This window comes from Sarcophilus harrisii, chromosome X (assembly GCF_902635505.1).
Source record: "Sarcophilus harrisii chromosome X, mSarHar1.11, whole genome shotgun sequence".
NCBI classification, from domain to species: Eukaryota; Metazoa; Chordata; class Mammalia; order Dasyuromorphia; family Dasyuridae; genus Sarcophilus; species Sarcophilus harrisii.
In genome coordinates, this window is record NC_045432.1 from 47,513,662 (window position 1) to 47,530,720 (window position 17,059).

At 35.4% G+C, this 17,059-nt stretch overlaps 1 protein-coding gene across 1 annotated transcript; it reads left to right on the top strand.

Annotated features, from left to right (window-relative positions):
* The first annotated feature begins 7,893 nt into the window (after positions 1–7,893).
* On the top strand, positions 7,894–10,549 carry LOC116420304. The gene is made up of 2 exons (XM_031944739.1): positions 7,894–8,991; positions 10,210–10,549. The coding sequence occupies exons 1-2, from the start codon at positions 8,012–8,014 to the stop codon at positions 10,229–10,231; spliced, it is 1,002 nt and encodes a 333-aa protein (XP_031800599.1). The 5' UTR covers positions 7,894–8,011; the 3' UTR covers positions 10,232–10,549.
* The last annotated feature ends 6,510 nt before the right edge of the window (positions 10,550–17,059 follow it).

Below are 17,059 nucleotides of genomic sequence, written 5' to 3' on the forward strand. Positions count from 1 at the left end.
GATTACAACACATATAACTTGGGCAAAGATGAAAAAAATGACAAGCACATAATTGCTGCAAGAGAACAGGCATATTTATATACTACTGGTCTATCTGTGAATTGGTTCAGCCATTCTGGGAAACAATTTGTGATATGATTAAAATTCACTAAACTGCATCCTTTGACCCAAGCAATACCACTATGAGACCTGTTCCCCAAAGGAATGAAAGAATGGGGAAAGTGACTAAAGAACAGAACAACTAACAAAATGGTTTAGCTTCCATAGCCAATAAAGTCTCTCCCAACCTCGAAATTCCACAAAGCTGTGAAAGATTAACCTGGAATATTTTTTTTGTTAGAGTCCTTGTATTGTTAGAATCTGTTGGCCTATGTGTGCCAACACTTATGTAAATAAGATAGTGCCTGATTTCTATTGAAGATCAACAAATTCAGATATTTCTCCTAGAATTGGCTTGTAGTCACAGTCCACCGGTTTAATTTTCTTAATTAAGAGCCATTTAACACATCAAGAAGGATCCCCCAACAATTAGCCTTGGGAACAAAAGCAAACAAATATATTTTCTCCAGTGTTTAGGGACTTTATAAGAGGTATAAGGGCCTGATAATTCTTGAGAAGTGATAGAATTTTGGTGTTCAATGAGGCAACCTGGGCAGATATGAAAAAAAATGTTGATTTGATTTGTTTTGTTGGACTGAGTCTCTGTTACAAAGGACTATCCCAGTGAGCCTGCAGCTAGAGGTAGTCAATGGGAAGTGATGGCGAAGAAAAAAAAAGTTTTAATGAAACATTTACTTAATAATAATATATTTTAAAAAGCCATCAGCCTTACTAATATGCTCATTATTGATGGACACTTAGATAAAACATATCCCTTTATATGTGTCCAATTGGCATGTAAATATATATGGTCTAGTAGGAAAAACAGCATTAATTGGCAGGATCGATTGATTGCCAGTGAATTCCAGACTCTGGAATGCAGAATTGGGTTCAAAACCTACCTACAACATAAACTGGCTGTATGACTTTGGGTAACTTAATTCTCAGGGCTGTGATTGTTCTATCTGTAGAAGAGGCATAATAAATTAGGTGAATCAACTAAATGATTTTACATGTTTATATGAAATCTCATTTCAAACATGGCCTGTTTTCTCCTTGAAGTCAATTTACCGAACAAGCTATTAACTATAGTTTTTATTATGTCCAATTAAAATGTTCTTCATTTGTACTGTGGTTAAGATAATATGAACTTTTTATACAATTGTAAATGGAGCTTAAGTTTATACAGTCATTTGTCATTTAAATAAAAGTTATTTCTCTCTGAGCATTATTCCCCTCAGTATCCAAGTTATTCCTAGGCAGTCTGGGATATCTGTTACCTCTTTCAAAAGAGGCAACATTGGTCCTTGAGGATAGTCAGGAAAATATGCATTCTAATCTCTGAAAATTAAAAGCTAACTTCTGGCTCTCTGTTTCTTCATCTGTAACATGGAGATAATAATTCCTGTAGTACCTACTACATAGGGGTATTGAGAGAATCAAATGAAGTAATGTCTGAAACGTGCTTTATAAACATTAAAGTACTGTATAACTTTGGGGAGGAGGAAGGAAAAAAGCATTTATTAAGCACCTACTATGTGCCAAGTGTTTTACAAATCTTTTCTCTTTTATTCCTCGAAACAACCCTGTGAGACAGGTGTTATCTATCCCCATTTTACAGAAGAGGAAACAAAAGCAAACATAGGTTTGTTACTTGCTCACAGTTACATAGCTAGTGGCTAGCTTGTGTCTGAGGCTTCTACCCAATCCTTCCTGACTCCAGATCCACTGCTCAAACTACTATACCCCTTGTTGTCTCATGACGATTATCATCATTGTTAATATTATTAGATGGTGCTTGGCAATTTCTTTTCATCTACCCTGTGATTTCATTGGTGTAGGAAACTCCCTATCTAGACATTCCCTCCACTGATGGGGACCCGTCCTCAACTGCTCTGTGACTTGAATCTGGAAGCATTACCTGAGGGCACTGAAAAAGGAAATGACTAATATAATTAGCATGTTTTAGAGACAGAATTTGAACTCAGATCTTGACTCCGAGGCTATTATTCTATCCACTGACCAGCACATAGGAAATGTTTTCTTTTTTTTTTTTTTTTGATAGCCTTTTATTTACAGGTTATATGTATGGGTAACTTTACAGCATTGACAATTGCCAAACCTCTTTTTCCAATTTTTCCCCTCCTTCCCCCCACCCCCTCCCCCAGATGGCAGGATGACTAGTAGATGTTAAATATATTAAAATATAAATTAGATACACAATAAGTATACATGATACAAGTATACATGATACAAGTATACATGATACAAGTATACATGACCAAACCGTTATTTTGCTGTACAAAAAGAATCGGACTCTGAAATAATGTACAATTAGCCTATGAAGGAAATCCAAAATGCAGGTGGGCAAAAATAGAGGGATTGGGAATTTAGGAAATGTTTTCTTATCTTTCTTTGTATCATGGCACATGATATAAGCTCTTAATAAATTCTTGTCAACTTATGGACTGATTGGTTTTAGTTTCTTATCCTTAGAGGCCTATTTAGCCCCCCCCCCCCCAAGAGTACCTTAGGGAGATTTTGAAGTCCTTGGCACAGACGAGCCTAAAAATTGGTCCTTCTGGAAATACTGAACTTTCAAGGAATTTCAGCCCGTCCTATCTTATTTGCCTGCTGTCAGAGGCCACTTATTCAGCAGAACAGCATCACACAAATGTGATGAATCCAAGCAGTGCAAATGTAGACAGCTTTAAGGAAATTAAACTTATTATTAAAATACAGTAATGGCCAGCAAAAATTTTCTCCCCACCATTTGCACCATGTTGCTTGACAAGTTGTTCACCAGGGGAAAAGCTATATAGCCATCCATTCTCAAATATCAGTTGTTTTCCCCAAGTCTAGGGCAACATCCAAATGGTCCCTTTTCATCTATAACAAACAGCCAGCTGCAGAATGACTTTCAAATAAGCACTATTGACTTTTGTATAAATGGTTTGTAAATATAGTGGATAAACAAGGAAAAACGGCAACCCCTTTTTTGCCCGAAATTCTTCCTTGCCCAGTGGGTGTGCTTCTCCTTTCAAAAGCTTTCCTTCTGCCAACAGTCAGGGTGCTTTGCACAAGGTCAGCAATTGTGAGCTTTGAGATGAACAATGCCAGTTGCAAATTCAAAGGTTAATATGCCGGAATGAATGAGATACAAGTCCCTACCCAATTTTGCTTAGGTGCTACCTTCTGGAGCATGGGATCTGGAGCATGGAAGCATCTGGATCACCATGGGAAATAATCAGAGAGGAGGCAAGTGAGGGAATAAAGAAACCTATCTTGCTATACTGTACATTATGTGCCTTCCGTGCTACAACTAAACCAATCTCCTTGCTCTCTGAACTCAACATTTCTTCTTTTACCCCTAATTTAGGCTTTTCCCCATTTCTGAAATGCACACATAGAGATTGATTACAAGGGACAAGGAATACTGTGGGGCACGTGCAGGGAGAGTGACTTTCACCTACATGTGAAAGTATAATGTTCTTTTCCACTGATGTCCAAAGGATGCTCCATTCAGGCTTGCCTCCCTTGAGGATGGCATTTTCATTTTAAGTCTCTACTTGTTTTTCTCTTTAAAAAACAAACAAACCATCACTTATTATAAAAATGACTCTGTGGAAATGGCACTGAATAGAGGGACACATTGAGAAATGTAGGTGAGTAAATATAAAATAGAAAAAAATAAAAATAGAAATTATTATTTTAAAAAAACTCAGATACATTCATTATTCTCCATTCATTGGACTCCATTACTGCCTTTATTATTTCTATCTCTCAGCAGTAAAAGGATCATTTTTGTGGTACATATGAACTTGCCTGTCTCACTACAAATATATTTAAATCCAATTCATGTGCAACTCAAAACATCACTCAGCATCTACTGTTTTGTCCCAATATTGTGATGTCATTGGTCCTATTTGAAAACAAAGGACTAACAACAACAAATAGAAGACCATGTATTTTTTTTGCATGTGTCCTGTGTGTACTTGTATATTTGCATTTGTCTTCCTGTTGCAATGTAAGCTTCTTGAGGGTTTGTTTCCTTTTTTGTGGTTGTATGCCCAGTGCCTAGCACAGTTCTAGTATATATGAGTTTTTTGTGGTGATCAAGATCAGGGAGGGAAGTGAGCCCCTACTAGTTGAAAAGTACTTGAACTTGAACAAATAATGGCATATGAAAGTAAGAGATGATCACTGTGAAAAAAGAAATGATAAATTCTGAGAGACATGACCTGGGCATGAACTGAAATAGGACCAGGAGAACATATACAAAATGACTACAACCGTACAAGGACAAACAGCAACAAATGAAAAGATCACTAAGAAGAGGATGATCTTAAGTAACTGATAAACCAATGAAGGTCTCAGAGAAAGAATGAAGAAGTAAGTAGAGAAGAGACAGAGCTGATGGGGCAGAGTGCTCAGTATAATAACCTGATATAGTCACTGTAGTGAGCATTTTTGCTTAATGTTTTGTTAAAAGGGAGGATTTTGTCAGGGCGGGGTGATTTACATTCAGAAACAGGGTCCTTATCCTAGACTAGGGGTATTTAACTTGGGCATGTGGACCCCTACAGTCCTAAATATACTATACACAGTGAATATGAAAACATTCTAAACATTGTATTTATGTATCACATGTACATACTATGTATATGGCAAATTTAAAAATATACCAAATATAAAATGTTACTAAATTATACTTAAATCACTAGCATCATATAGGTCTTCTGGTTTTCTCCACTTCCTCCCCTCAGCCCTCCATGTCAAGATGCAATAAAAATATGTATTATCTCCCTCTAAAAAAGTATCAGTAAAGTAAAAACAGTAAACAAATTTTTAAAAGCATATAAACATTTAGTGGTAAACACCAATGCTGGGTTGTATGTGACAATAAAACAGAAAGAGGAGAAACAAGGAGAGAGTAAATTAACCATCTTTCCAGAAGCACTTTCAAACTGGAGGAGTTCTTTTTTTCTCTGCTCTGTGAGTTCTCTTTTTTTTTATTTAATAGACTTTTATTTACAGGTTATATGTATGGGTAACTTTACAGCATTAACAATTACCAAACCAGCCCTTTTTGTAGTGGCTAGAAACTGGAAACTGAATGGCTGCCCATCAGTTGGAGAATGGCTGAATAAATTGTGGTATATGAATATTATGGAATATTATTGTTCTGTAAGAAATGACCAACAGGATGATTTCAGAAAGGCCTGGAGAGACTTACACGAACTGATGCTGAGTGAAATGAGCAGGACCAGGAGATCATTATATACTTCAACAACAATACTAAATGATGACCAGTTCTGATGGATCAGGCCATCCTCAGCAACGAGATCAACCAAATCATTTCCAATGGAGCAGTAATGAACTGAACCAGCTACGCCCAGAGAAAGAACTCTGGGAGATGACTAAAAACCATTACATTGAATTCCCAATCCCTATATTTATGCCCACCTGCATTTTTGATTTCCTTCACAAGCTAATTGTACAATATTTCAGAGTCTGATTCCTTTTATACAGCAAAATAACGTTTTGGTCATGTATACTTATTGTGTATCTAATTTATATTTTAATGTATTTAACATCTACTGATCATCCTGCCATCTGGGGAGGGGGTGGGGGGTAAGAGGTGAAAAACTGGAACAAGAGGTTTGGCATTTGTTAATGCTGTAAAGTTACCCATGCATATATCCTGTAAATAAAAGGCTATTAAATAAAACAAACAAACAAACAAACAAAAAAACAATTGCCAAACCTCTTGTTCCAATTTTTCACTTCTTACCCCCCACCCCCTCCCCCAGATGGCAGGATGACCAGTAGATGTTAAATATATTAAAATATAAATTAGATACACAATAAGTATACATGACTAAACGTTATTTTCTGTACAAAAGAATCAGACTCTGAAATATTGTACAATTAGCTTGTGAAGGAAATCAAAATGCAGTGGGCATAAATATAGGGATTGGGAATTCAATTAATGGTTTTAGTCATCTCCCAGAGTTCTTTCTCTGCAGTAGCTGGTTCAGTTCATTACTGCTCCATTGGAAATGATTTGGTTGATCTCGTTGCTGAGGATGGCCGGGTCCATCAGAACGGGTCATCATCTAGTATTGTTGTTGAAGTATATAATGATCTCCTGGTCCTGCTCATTTCACTCAGCATCAGTTCGTGTAAGTCTCTCCAGGCCTTTCTGAAATCATCCTGTTGGTCATTTCTTACAGAACAATAATATTCCATAATATTCATATACCACAATTTATTCAGCCATTCTCCAACTGATGGGCAGCCATTCAGTTTCCAGTTTCTAGTCACTACAAAGAAGGCTGCCACAAACACCGAAATTATTTTCTCATATAAACCTGGTCTAGACTCCATCTAGGACAGGCCTCCTTTAGCCTGTTTTGTCAGTCTGGGAAAACCTATGGGCCCCTTCTCAGAATAATGTCTTTAAATGCATAAAATAAAATACACAAGATTACAAAGGCAAGTATATACAGAGTATATATGCATATAAGCATACACATACATACACATATCTAGGCCTGAAATCAGCAAGACCAGAGTTCAATTTTGGCCTCAGGCACTTCCTAGCTATGTGATTCCGAGCAAGTCACTTCACCTGTTTACCTCAGTTTCCTCTTCTGTAAAATGAGCTGGAGAAGGATATGGCAAATCACTCCAGTATTTTTGTCAGGAAAACCTCCAATGGATTCACAAAGAGCCAGACATGATTGAAATGAGTGAAAAACAATATATGGGTGTATATGTATATCTAATATATGTGTGTATATATTTTTTCAAGGACTCCATCATTAAGAATACTTGATTTAAGATGGTGTCTAGGAAATAGACTTCTGACCATCTTTCTCTTTGGCAGATTGTTTCTTCTCTCTGGGTCTTATTTTCCCTCCCCTGAAAACTCTGATGACTGGACCAGGTAAAGAATACAGTCCCTCACTGTCCTAAATCATTTCTTAGTTATTTCCAAATCATGATACTTCCCTTTGACCATTCTCCTTCTCCTCTCTCTCCTTATTCCTCCTTTCTCCTCTTCCTCCTTCACCTCTTCTTCCTCCTTCTTTCCCATTCTGAACCTGAGATGCTAGGCTTTGATGGGAGAGATTTAATTTTATTTGGACTGAAATCAAGCTTCCATGCCACTTCTAAACCATGATAATCCCTCTTTTTCCAGAAGTCACCATGTTTACTTATATTTGTACCTCTAGTGCTTAGCATATAATAAGTACTGAACAAATGTTTCATTTGTTCATTCATTCATTCGTCTAGTGATCTTGGGATTGTGATTTGAGTTGGAGGTAAATTTGATCCTAAAGTTAGGTCAAACATTGATTTTTGATGTTTATTAATGCTCTGAACAAATTCATTAAATTTTGAAAAACTGCTGTTCTGTAACGAGGTGAAGGTCAGTAGCTTCCTGAGGGCATCTCTTTGTGTTCAAGTCTACTTCTCTATACTATCCTTAAGCTCTTGCTAAAGTGATCTTCCAGAAATACTTCACTCTCCTATTCCATAAATTCTTGCTTTTAGGTTCAAATATAAGTTTTTCTGTTTAGCTTTTAATATATAGTGATATGCCTGGGGGAGTGCTGTGGGAACATGTGCTCAGCTGGGGGGTGAGAAGGGGACCCATAGGGGATGTGCGCAGTATTCGGAGATACCCCCTGAGGAGATGTGTACAGAGCTCAGAGAGAATGTGTGCTTATGAGAAAGCCCGCCTTTGGTGTCGTGTGCAGCCAGAATATGGGGGTGGGGGAGAGAAGGTCTCGTGATTATGTGCGCAGAATCTAGAATCCCCATGGAATGTTGTTGTGGCACTAAGCAACTAGGATCACTTGGCGTCCATCTTTCCTCAGCGGAGAGATCTCTTTGAGCCGCGATGGCTAAAAGGAGGTGTAAGATGAAGGCCTGCCCAAGTGCAGCAAAGCATGAGAGTGCTGGCCATGGAGCCAGTGCAGAGAAAACAAGGCCTCGCCACTACAATGATGATGACGAAAAAACTTGTCCCACTCCGAAAAGCCGCTTCCGCCACTACCGCCCCAGTGATGGAGGTGAGAGAGCTGATAGACCTGAGGGAAGAGAAAGAACTTATCTAGGTGGAGCCGAAGGAGGAGAGAGAAGCCATCGCTATAGCAGATATGTGGAAGGGCATAGAGGTGAACGAGAGAGGCCTGTTCAAGCCAAAGGAAACGAAAAACCTGATCGAGCTTGGGTAGGTGAGAGAGCTGGTAGAGCTGATGGAGGTGAGAGGTCTGGTCGAATCAACGGAAAAGAAAATTCTGCTAGAGTTGAGAGAGTGGAGAAGTCTGGGCGCATGCAGAAGCCCGATAGATATAGGAAGTCAGTTCGTGTTGGGAAGCTCAATGAACCTTACCACCTTAAGGGAAATAAGAGAGCCGAGAGTGATATTGAGACCGAGGAAATTTCTGATGATAAAGATGAAGATGACAATGCTCCTACTAGGATCGAGAATTACTTTAGGATCTGTGGTAATGGATGTAGGTTACCCGTAAAAAAGCTGCCCGAGTCAATTAAGTTCGTTAGAAGAACAATTATTCTAGAAGACTACGACTCCCTCGACGACAGCGAAGACAAATATGACAAGCGTCCATTTGGAGAGGTGATCAGATCTGGCCAAGGTAACAATGCCCCAAACCAAAACACACTTAATAGATCAAAGAAGATATCTTTCCTCTTACTGCTTGTTGTTTCCTTGACCGCCTCCATAATGCTGCTGATATATCTAACCTTTCCTCAACTTAATGACGAAGAAAAATCAAAACTGAAGATTCCCACGACCGTGGATGAAATCAAGGCCCTTGGGCAACTTTTATTGAAATACAAGGACAACTTTTTCACGTGAGTATTTTAAAATATTTTCCATTATATATTGTCTTGTAAATATTTGCTCTGTCAGAGTCTAATATTTCTTACTATTCTGTCAGGCTTTTTCCATTCCTTCTAACTTAGTCTTTTTTCTTATATGCTTGCATTCTGGCCTCCATGCTTCCTGCTATATGTGTCCTTTCTTTTTTCATTGAGAGAAGTCATGTAAAACTTTTACAGGGAGGGTGAAAATGGCCATGCCAGATTGAAATCCTTTTGGATTGGCCATGCCAATTGAAATCCAAAGATTTGGTTTTATTTATTTTTCCCTTCACCAAAATATCATTTAGTGAATGAATACCTTGATAAAAATGATATTTAATAGACACAAAGAACCAAGTGGAAGAATGATACTACAGTGTTCCAGTTACTTTTTTCTCCTTTTACACATTCATGCTAGTAGATGTGTTTAATTCTAGCCTCTTGGCAGACTGAGGGATACAGCTGAATTTTAGGTTATTTCTATTTCTGGGTTTTGATTTTTGTTCTGAAATTTTTAAATTTTTAATTAATTAATTTTAAATTTTTCAATTAATCAATTGACAAAATTTTTTAAATTTTCAATTACTTAATTGAGTTTTTAAAAATTTAGAGTAGTGAAACCTTTTATAACTTCAGTTTATCGTCAGAAAAAAAGGAATGGTATGTACCCACATTTGGAAAGATAAGCATCAGAACTACCTATTCCTTTCTGAGTTTTGTTACTGCTTCAACTTCTCTTTAATAATAATACTAATAATACTAACAGTACTAATAATTACTAATACTAATAATACCCATTACACACAAAGATCATAATTTGACATATAAGCTAACAGTGGCCTTGTTGGATGAAATGATATGAACAATTTTGTAAAATTACAAACTTTCAAAAATTGTTGGATTTCATTTTGCCTCTCGTATCCATTTGAAACTAGTAATGAATTAATGTGCTACCTTACACAGTTCAACCAACATCTATCCTCTTTCTTCTACTAAATCTTTGCAAACATGGGTGTTAGACTTTCTAAAGTTGTTTAATTTGCTTTTTGAAATGTTTAATGCAAAAATTTACATCCTAGTTCATAGCTTATCTTAGCTGCATTATGTATGTGAAGAAGTTCTATTTTTTTTTTAATCAGCATTGTCTACCTTGTCCTTTTAGTAAATTTCTATGTTACAGCTAATTGAAAATTTATCTTTTATCCACAGTTCCAAAAAGTTGAACTTCTAACTGGTTATAAAGATGCAGCTGATAACACCAGAAGTTTCCCACTATTGACACCTTGAATGGAGAGTGATGGATTTTCAAGATCTAAAAGAGCAGAAGCAGAGCGTTGAAGAAACCGTTTTAAAAGAAGTAAAGTGCCTGGTGGAAAAAAAAATTTAAACAGAGGGTTGATTGCAGTGTTAAATGAATAACTCTCCCTCCTCAAAATAGCTTATATTAATTTATTCTACCAGTTAAATAAGAGCTCACTCACAGTAGAAGTTTTCTTTGGCGTTTTTATCCCCATAACAACACATTTTCTGCTTCAGAAGTATTGTTTAATAAACATTTGTTTGCATTGAATCTCCATTGTCTTTTCATGTTTTTCAGTGTGACGTTATATTTCATCATGACCTAAACTAATTTTCTACAAATCTACTTTCCAGTTTTATCAAGAAATGACAAAATATTTTCAAAGACCTTAGCATAATGCCTAGTACATAGTAGGCCTCATATTAATGATTATTCCTTTCCCTGTCCAAGCAATTTTGTTGAATTTTTTTTCCTTAATATAATCGTTCATGGGTTTATTGAAGATTAATTGGGTCCATGCTTTTCCCTATAAATCTTGCAGCTTATCTAGTCATTCTCATTGATCAGTTTTTCTAGTTTCAAAATTCAAAAACCATATTAGATGCTTTTGATAATAACTAATTTGAAATCAATGATATTGATAACCCCCCTACTTTTTTCCATTAGTTCTCTTTCTGTCCCTGACATTTTGTTGATTTATATAAATGTTGTTATCATTTTCTCTAAGTTTATAAAGAATCCCCCCTGTTAAATTGGTATACCATTAAACCTGTAAATTAATTGGGCAGGCAGTATCATTTTTCACCATATTGGCATAACCCAGCCATAAACATTGATTATTTCTTCAGCTAGTGGTAGCTAAATGGTTCACTAGATAGAGCTCTGGGCCTAGAATCAGAAAAAAATTGATTTCAAATTCACTTGCAAACTACTATGCAATCTTGGATAAGTCACTTTGTCTACCTCACTTTGCTCAATTGTAAAATAGGGATAATAATAACTCCCACCTCTCAGTGTTATGAAGATAAAAGGACAAGATAAAACATTTAACATAGTGCCTGGTTTTCTTCCTTCCTTATTTAGATCTTCCATTTCTATGAAAAATAATGTTTATCACTAGTAGGTAAATGCTCATATTGTCATTTTGCATGATATTTCACTTGTCTTCTTTTTGATTTTTGTTATTAATAGCCAAAAAATCTGCTGAGTTTGGTAGACTTTGTTTTTTTTTCTGTTAGTTTGATGAATCTCTTACTTTGATTAAAAAATTCCCTAGAATTTCTAAGGTTAAAAAAATCACATTATTTATAAATATAGATAACATTTTGTCTTTTCTAGTGCTTATTTCCTCAGTATCTTTTGCTTATCTTTCTGTAGCTAACATTTCTCCAACTTTGTCCAAAAAAACGATGGTGGAGCATCCTTGCTTCTCTCGTGATCTTATTGGGAAAGCTTCAAGTGTTTCTCTTTTATTTATTTGTTTGTTTGTTTGTTTGTTTTTAATAACTTTTTATTGGCAGAACCCATGCCAGGGTAATGTTTTTACAACATTATCCCTTGCACTTACTTCTGTTCTGATTTTTCCCTCTCACTCTCCACATCTTCCCCTAGATGGCAAGCAGTCCTATATATGTTGAATATGTCATAGTATATCCTAGATACAATGTATGTGTACAGAACCAAACAGTTTTCTTGTTGCACAGGGAGAATTGGATTCAGAAGGGAAAAATAACCGGGAAGAAAAACAAAAATGCAAACAGTTTACATTCATTTCCCAGTGTTTTTTTATTTTGGGTGTAGCTGCTTCTGTCCATCATTGATCAATTGAAACTGAATTAGGTCTCTTTGTCAAAGAAATCCACTTCCATCAGAATACATCTTCATACAGTATCGTTGTTTAGGTATATAATGATCTCCTGGTTCTGCTCATTTCACTTAGCATCAGTTCATGTAAGTCTTTTTTTTTTTTTTTAATTTAATAGCCTTTTATTTACAGGATATATACATGGGTAACTTTACAGATTAACAATTAGCCAAACCTCTTGTTCCAATTTTTCACCTCTTACCCCCACCCCTCCCTAAATGGCAGGATGACCAGTAGATGTTAAATATATTAAAATATAACTTGATACACGAATAAGTATACATGACCAAAACATTTATTTTGCTGTACAAAAAGAATCAGACTCTGAGTTATTGACAATTAGCTTGTGAAGGAAATCAAAAATGCAGGTGTGCATAAATATAGGGATTAGGGAATTCAATGTAATGGTTTTTAGTCATCTCAGAGTTCTTTTTCTGGGTATAGATAGTTCAATTCATTACTGCTCCATTAGAAATGATTTGGTTGATCTCGTTGCTGAGGGATGGCTGATCCATCAGAACTGGTCATCATCTGAGTATTGTTGTTGAAGTATATAATGATCTCCTGGTCGCTCATTTCACTCAGCATCAGTTCGTGTAGAGTCTCTCCAGGCCTTTCTGGAAATCATCCTGTTGGTCATTTCTTACAGAACAGTAATATTCCATAATTTTTATATACCACAATTTATTCAGCCATTCTCAACTGATGGACTCCATTCAGTTTCAGTTTTCTAGCCACTACAAAAGGGCTGCCACAAACATTCCTGCACATACAGGTCCTTTCCCTTCTTTATAATCTCTTTGGGATATAACCCCAGTAGTAACACTGCTGGATCAGAAGGGTATGCACAGTTTGATAACGTTTTGAGCATAGTTCAAACTACTCTCAAAATGGTTGGATTCTGTTCACAACTCCACCAACAATGAATCAATGTCCAGTTTTCACATCCCCTCAACAATCATCATTATTTTTCCTGTCATCTTAGCCAATCTGACAGGTGTGTGAGTGGTATCTTAGAGTTGTCTTAATTTGCATTTCTCTGAGTTAATAATGACTTGGAGCATCTTTTTCATATGACTAGAAATAGTTTCAATTTCTTCTGAAAATTGTCTGTTCATATCCTTTGACCATTTTTCAATTGGAGAATGGCTTGATTTTTTATAAATTAGAGTTAATTCTCTATATATTTTGGAAATGAGGCTTTATGAACCTTTTTGACTGTAAAAAATATTTTTCCCAGTTTATTGCTTCCCTTCTAATCTTGTTCTGCATTAGTTTTGTTTGTACAAAAACTTTTCAGTTTGTATAATCAAAAGTTTTTCTATTTTGTGATCAGTATGATCTCTAGTTCTGCTTTAGTATAAAGATCTTCCCTTCACAGTTCTGAGGAGGTAAACTATCTATGTTCCTCTAATTTATTAATGATTTCGATTCTTTTATGCCTAGGTCAGTGAACTCATTTTGACCTTATCTTGTGTATCGGCGTTAAGTATGGATCAATGCCTAGTTTTGCCATTTTAGTTTCCAATTTTCCCAGCAATTTTTATCAAACGTAAGTTCTTATCCAAAAGCTGGGATCTTTGGGTTTAATCAAAGACTAGGTTAGCTATGTTGTTGACTTTTTATCCTTGAACCTAATCTATTCCACTGATCAACTAATCTAGTTCCTTAGCCAATACCAAATAGTTTTGGTAACTGCTGCTCTATAATATAATTTAGATCTGACATTTAGTTAGCCACCATCATTTGATTTTTTTTTTCATTAATTCCTTGATTCTTGACCTTTTGTTTTCCATATGAACTTTGTTGTTATTTTCTAGGTCATTAAATATAGTTTTGGAGTCTGGATTGGTATGCCTTAAATAAATAGATTAGTTTAGGTAATATTGTCATCTTTATATATTTGCTCGCCCTATCCAAAGCATTTAATATTTTCAATTGTTAGATCAGACTTAATTTGTGTGAAAAGTGGTCTGTAATTTTGCTCATAAAGTTTCTGATTTTCCTTGGCAGATAGATTCCTAAATATGTTATATTATCAGTAGTTACTTTAAATGGATTTCTCTTTGTAACTCTGACTGTTGGATTTTGTTAGTGATATATAAGAATGCTGATGACTTATGTGGGTTTTTTTTGTAACCAACAGCTTTGCTAAAGTTGTGGATTATTTCTAATAACTTTTTAGTCAGAATCTCTGGGTTCTCTAAGTATACCATCATGTCATCGGCAAAGGTGATAATTTGGCTTCCTCATTTGCTATTCTTATTCCTTTAATCTCTTTCTCGAGCTCTTATTGCTAGTAGCTAGCGTTTCTAATACAATATTAAATAGTAACGTGATAGTGGGCAACTTGTTTCCTCAATCTTATTGGAATGGTTGCAGTTTGTCTCCATACATATGATGCTTACTGATGGTTTTAAATAGATGCTGCTTGATTATTTTAAGGAAAAGTCCATTTGTTTCCTATACTCTCAAGTGTTTTTTAATAGGAATGGATGTTGGATTTTATCAAATGCTTTTTCTGCATCTATTGAGATGATCATATGGTTTTTGTTAATTTGGTTATTAACATGGCCAATTATATTGATAGTTTTCCTAATATTGAATGACCAAACTGCATTCCTGGTATAAATCCTACTTGATCATAGTGTGTATTATCTTGGAGATGATTTTCTGTAGTCTTTTTAGTAATATCTTATTTAAGATTTTAGCATCAATATTCATTAGGGTGATTGGTCTATAATTTTCTTTCTCTGTTTTCAGCCTACCTGGTTTAGGTATCAGTTACCATGTCTGTGTCATAGAAGGGAATTTGGTAGGACTCCTTCATTTCCCTATTTTATCAAATAATTTATATAGTCATTGGGGCCAATTGTTCTTTAAATGTTTGGTAAAATTCACATGTAAATCCATCTGGTCCTGGGGATTTTTTCTTAGGGAGTTGTTTAATTGCCTGTTCTATTTCTTTTTCTGAAATGGGACTATTCAAAGCTAATTACTTGCTCCTCTGTTAGTCTGGGAAGTCTGTATTTTTGGAGGTAGTCATCCATTTCACTTAGGTTATCAAATTTATTGGCATAAAGTTGAGCAAAATAACTCCTTATTATTTCTCTAATTTCCTCTTCATTGGTGGAAAATTCTCCCTTTCATTTTTAAGACTACTAATTTCATTTTCCTCCCTCCTTTTTCTAATCAGATTTACAAAGGCTTATCTATTTTTTATGGCTTTTTCATAGAGACCAACTCTTAGTTTTATTAATTAGTTCAATAGATTTTTTACTTTCAATATTTTTTATTTCCTCTTTTTATTTTAGAATTTTCCATTTAGTATTTGATTGGGGGTTTTTAATTTGGTCTTTTAGTTTTTTTTTAGTTTGCAAGCCAATTCATTAATCTTTTCTTTCTCTGTTTTATTCAAGTAAGCCTCTAAGGATATAAAATTCCCTCTTATTACCGCTTTGGCTGCATCCACAAATTTTGGTATGATGTCTCATCATTGTCATTATCTTCGAGTGAAATTATTAATTTATCTATAATTTGCTGCTTACTACCCAATCATTCTTTAAGATGCTGATTGTTTTAGTTTCAATTACTTTTTGGTCTATTTCCCCTAATTTTTTGTTGAATGTAGTTTTTATTGCATCATGATCTGAAAGAAAGCATTTACTATTTCTGCTTTCTTGCATTTAATTTTAGGTCTTTATGTCCTAATATATGAGTCTAATTTTTGAATAGGTTCCATGAACTGCTGAGAAGAAAGTATATTCCCTTCTATCTCCATTCAATTTTCTCCAAAAGATCCAACATACCTAGTTTTTTCTAATATTCTATTTACTTCTTTAATTTCTTTCTTATTTGTTTTGTGGTTTGAGTTTGTCTAATTCTAGAGGAATTTGCAAGGTTTAGATCTCCTACTATTACAGTTTTGTTGTCTATTTCTTCTTGCAACTCTTAACTTTCCTTTAGGAAGCTGAGTGCCATACCACTTGGTGCATATGATTGTTTAATATTGATATTGCCTTCGTTGTTTATGCTCCCTTTAGCAGGTTTAGTTTCCTTCCTTATCTCTTTTTAATTAGATCAGATTTTTTAGCTTTTGCTTGTCTGAGATAAGGATGGCTACCCCTACTTTTGAGCTTCACCTTGAAGCATAATAGATTTTGCTCAGCCTTTTACCTTTACTCTATATGTACTTCCCTGCTTTTAAATGTGTTTCTTGTAAACAACTATTTGTTAGAGGTTCTGACTTTTTAGATCCAGTCTGCTATCTGCCTCCCTCTTTGTAGGGGAGTTCATCCCATTCACATTTACGTTAGAATTACTAAATCTGTATTTCCTGCCATCCTAATAACCCCAGATTGTGCTTATTTGTTCTTGCCTCCCCAACCCTCTTTCCCCTTTTTAAACTTATTGCCCTCTTGTATCACGTCTTATCCTCTTTATAATCCCTCCCTCCCCACTTGGTCTTTCCCCTTCCTTCCCTTATTACTCTTTTCTTTTCCTTTCCTCTCCCCGTTTTTAATGAGGGCAGGGAGAATTTTCTCTAAAACAAATGTCAATTTATTTTCCTTTGAGCCAACTCTGATGAGAGTAAGATTCACACAATGTTCCTCCCTCTCTAAATTCCCTCAGATGTGATAAGTTTCCTTAGCCTCTTTGTGGGATGTGGTTTCCCTCTTTTTATCCCTCCTTCACTTTTCTGCCATCATCCTTTTCCATATCTACTTTCCCTTTTTTATGTTATATCAGTACAATCAAATTTTACATGTATTCTTTTTGTATATCCACAACAGAAATACAATTCTCAAGAGTTATTTTTACCTTTTCTGCATCTCTTGAGTTCTATTCTTGGAGATCAATTTTTTTTGTTTAATTCTGTTTTTTTCTGAAACAAA

Coding starts and splice junctions, on each gene's coding strand:
- LOC116420304 (XM_031944739.1), top strand. CDS start 8,012: ATGGCTAAAAGGAGGTGTAAGATGAAGGCCTGCCCAAGTGCAGCAAAG. Junction 8,992..10,209: donor TACAAGGACAACTTTTTCAC/GTGAGTATTTTA, acceptor TTTTATCCACAG/TTCCAAAAAGTTGAACTTCT.